The 4,188-nt window shown below is 42.4% G+C and overlaps 1 protein-coding gene across 4 annotated transcripts in view; it reads right to left on the minus strand.

Moving 5' to 3' along the window:
• LOC103153468 (neural cell adhesion molecule L1.1-like) overlaps nt 1-4,188 on the minus strand; it is a 47,619-nt gene that overhangs the window by 14,195 nt on the left and 29,236 nt on the right. For all 4 annotated transcript variants that reach the window (XM_016661960.1, XM_016661962.1, XM_016661961.1 and 1 more), the window contains 4 exons: nt 3,275-3,459; nt 2,385-2,516; nt 732-875; nt 538-649 (listed from right to left, as the gene is read on the minus strand). In XM_016661960.1, the coding sequence (XP_016517446.1) occupies nt 538-649; nt 732-875; nt 2,385-2,516; nt 3,275-3,459 (573 nt within the window). The remainder of the gene's footprint in view (nt 1-537; nt 650-731; nt 876-2,384; nt 2,517-3,274; nt 3,460-4,188) is intronic.

Below are 4,188 nucleotides of genomic sequence, written 5' to 3' on the forward strand. Positions count from 1 at the left end.
GTTGTTTGTCTCTGTGTTGCCCTGCGACAGACTGGTGACCTGTCACGGTGACCTCACCTCTCGCCCAGAACGTTAGCTGGAGAGGCAGCAGCAACCCTCCCAAACCCACCAAGGGACAAGGGTGTAAAGAAGATGGATGATATGATTAGAGCTTTAGCATTAGCGCAGCTAGCTTTAAAGTTAGCTGTTCCCACAACAGCTGAAACCATTTGTTTCAGCTGTTGATTAATAACTGGATTACAACTTTTCTTTAGCAAGAACTTCCTTCTTGCTAAAGTGTGCTGTACTTAAGTAGTATATATTTATACTATATCTGGCAGTCATGAACTAATACCCACAAATATGAATCCCAGAAACTAATCTGACAAAATGTATTTTTTTCTAGGTTTGTTCTGCATTTGGTGTTAAAAGTCATCAAATTTGTTGCATTTTATTTGCTTATTATCAGTATGTGGAATCACTTTGGTGTCCAGATCTTTAAATTCTCACCTTAATTTGAGTTATTTTGTTCTAGATTAAATTCTCTGTGCTTCTCACCATGTAATCTGAGGCCGGGGAGCACCAAACGACTCACAGTCCATGTTGACTTGTTCACCTTCAAACACTTTGTACACAATCCCATCAGAGGACAGGATCTGAGGCGGGAGCTCTGCAGGACAGAACCAGACTCATCCACACGTTCTGGAGCATGACAGTGATTTTATATGCAGCAGAGCGTGACGCGTTCCCACCAACGACAAACAGGTTGATGTTCTGCAGGATGGAGCCGTGAACGTTGGTGGCTTCACACTGATAGATGGCCGTGTCAGAAACGACCACGTCCCTCAGGATCAGCGTGCTGCCGGCCACGCTGCGGCGGGGATCCTCGTCCACTGCTGCCCAGGGATTTACAACAGAAACAAAGATGGCGGAGGAGGAGAGAGAAACAGACACAATGAGGAGGGAACTGGTCCTGCTGCATCAGCTCTTTCATCTGTAATCAGAGTTCTGTGAAGGACTGTCTCATAAACTGTTATCACAATAAATGATAATGTTGTTTTGAGACCATTTTAAGGCAACATAAAGGTAGTGACAAAATAATAATATGAGAACACATTCTCAAAGATCAATCAACTTTAAATTCTAACAAACATTAACGTTGGAGCTGAAATACATTTAAATATCCAAAATAAATAAATAAAACAACAGAAACAACAAATAAATAACCTATGAAGACTCTGAAAACAACATTATTCTTCAAATAAAGGGGCTAGTTGGGACCAAAACTCCAGACTGAAGACTTTTATCATCCAGTTTTTAGTAGAAACAATAAATCATGCAACTGGAAAGTATTAAGTTTTTTTTAATTTCTCATGTGATTAACTGATTTATTGTGACTCGTTTCTTTCTATCTTCTTTATTTCCTATTTTTTCCCATTTGCTGTTTAGTGACTGAATTACTGCCACCAGGAGCCATTTGTTGCCTAATTCCCCGTTTTAAACAATCCTTTCTGCTGTCCTCCATTACTGGTCTGAGTAACTGTGGCAGAGAAACCTTTCATGTTGTTAACTGAGTTACTTTCCTGTTTGTATTTAGATGCTGCTGCTGCTTTAAATCGTTAATTCGGTCTGAACTGTTTTCTCTGATCTGTGCTCCATGTTTCTGTCTTTATCTTATTGTGTTTGTGTCTTTCTGTTGCTTCTGCTCTCAAACTATTTCCCTTTATGGACAATAAAATGTTTATCATCTTATTTTTCATTATGGTCTTTTAAAACAGTTTTCTGTATTTTTGAAGCTTCTTTCTTTTCTTCATTTCTGTTATTTCATAATATTTTTCTTGGATTCTTTGCTGATGTCACATTATTTCCACCCCATTTTTAATTTATCTTCTTAGATAAAAATGTTTTCATCTTTTCAAAATTTTAATTCTGTGTTACTTTCCTGTTTTGCATTTCTAAACACACATTTTCTGTTACTTAACCTCTGTGTTGTTGTCTATCATTTTTATCTTTTTTGTTTTTTCCTTTGTTCTCCTTTCGTGTCTTTATGTTTTTCTCCGAGGAAAGCATCTCTCTCTGGACGTTTATCTGAAACGTTTCTGTCTCGGTGGGGCTGATCTTATTTTGCTCTTCGGGACAGAAGTCAGACTGAGCGGTGCCAGATCGTCTCTAATGTTCGTCTCGACCTTTAAATTACAGGATAAAGCAATTAAAGAGAAACTGAGTGAAAGGAAACGTTTCAGGTCTTTTGTTCCTTCAGAATACTTTCTGTATGACCTTGTAAGTATTTCTTCTCCACAAAAGAAGATACATTTTAGCTAATTCTGATCAGATAAATTGGAGTTTTTGGTTGTTTTAATATTTGGTTTGCAGTAATAAAATCACAGGTGTGACTTGTGTCCCACCTGTGAGCGGCTCGCCGTTGATTCTCCAGGTGATGGTGGGTTCAGGATTCCCCTTGACCAGGCAGTCCAGCCGCACGGTTTCCCCCGGCGCGTACATCATGTCTGAGAACTTCTTCACCCAGTAGGGAGCCGCTGGACACACACAGACTTTACCGTCATAAAACACTCAAAATAAGTGACATTTAAGGCATTAATAATTATAAAATAAATGAACAAGTAAGGCTGCGACAGACTGGCGACCTGTCCAGGGTGACCCCGCCTCTCGCCCGGAACGTTAGCTGGAGATAGGCACCAGCACCCCTCCCGACCCCACTGAGGGACAAGGGTGTTCAGAAAATGGATGGATGGATGAACAAGTAAGGATCAAGAACCGTTTCTCATTGGCTCCTGCAACGTGTGATGTATTTGCGTGATGATGTAACGTAAATGCTCCGTGTTTTGCTTTAGAAAATATCCAAGATGGCGTCGCGCAAGAAGCGCTCTAAAGGAAGTTTATATTTCACAAAAAAATACGAAACCAGGCCCACCTGTATAAATATCTTACAAGTTTTACGTTGTTTTAACATAAGAAACAAAAACATGAACCTAATTCTGAAGGTGCGACTCGCTCAGAGAACAAAGCATAGAACTAGATTAAATAGATCGGCCCGTTGTCACCGATACCTCATTCAGAATTTCAATATCAGGACCAATACAAATAGTAATGTCGGATCGGTTTCTCCTTTAACTCTTCTATTCAAACCATATTTGTTTCATCTTCTGATCGTCGCTTTTCACCTTTGACCTTCGGACTGAGGCATGCAGAGTCAGACAGCGTTGAACTGTGTGGCTCCGTGTTGAACCTGCTGGTTCGTCTTTGTGTTGCTGAAATGTTTGCGTTTCTTTTTCACCTTCCACAGTGACGGTGAAGGAATGTGTAGCATTCCCGTGGTCGTTGTGCGCCCTGCACCGGTACTCGCCGTCGTCGTCCTCGGTGATGCTGTTGAAGTAAAGCCAGCGGTCGAAGCTGTCCAGCGAGGCACTCGTGGTCTTCAGGTCACCGTCCGTCTTCTGCCACTCCACCCTGGGAGTCGGCCTGCAGAGGCGCAGGCCAGGAAGAAACAAAATGACCTGATCAGCTCAACGACGGGAGTCAGATGTGAATAAATGCAGGTAATCACAGGAATGAAGCAGACCGTCGAGTCATGTGGGGTCATGAGGAGAACCCCAGGGCTCAATACCAGGAGCCCCCTTATTCAATGTCTATACTAGCTCAGGTTATAACAGGAAATGCGATTAGCTGCCATCGCTACGGGGACGATAAACAGCTCTACATCACGAAGTCTGAACCGTCCAATCACTGAACAGATCAATGGATGTACGAAAGCTTTCTCCAGCTGAAAAGAAACAAAACTGAAATTATGATCTTTGGACCTGAAGAGGAACAATCTAGAGTTATAGATCTAGAGTCAATGCACAGCTTCAGTTATCACAGCTGGTAACTAAAGATCAGGCTGACCTCTGACCTGACCCTCCAGAGCCACATGAAGCCGGTTCCACAGTGGACCTTCCAGCAGCTGCAGAACATTTCAGGACCAGAGAAACTCATCCAGGATTTAGTGGCTTTGATTCCTGCAGCAGGTCAGACTGACAGACCAGAAGCTGCAGCTGGAGATCTGACTAGAACCAGGAAGGTAGAGACACCACCTGGTTCTACACCACCTGGTTCTACACCACCCGGTTCTACACCACACGGTTCTACACCACCTAGATCTACACCACCTGGTTCTACAGCCATTCACTCAGAGAACAGCCTTTAAACTCC

This window comes from Poecilia formosa, unplaced genomic scaffold (genome assembly GCF_000485575.1).
Source record: "Poecilia formosa unplaced genomic scaffold, Poecilia_formosa-5.1.2 Scaffold351, whole genome shotgun sequence".
Taxonomy (NCBI): domain Eukaryota; kingdom Metazoa; phylum Chordata; class Actinopteri; order Cyprinodontiformes; family Poeciliidae; genus Poecilia; species Poecilia formosa.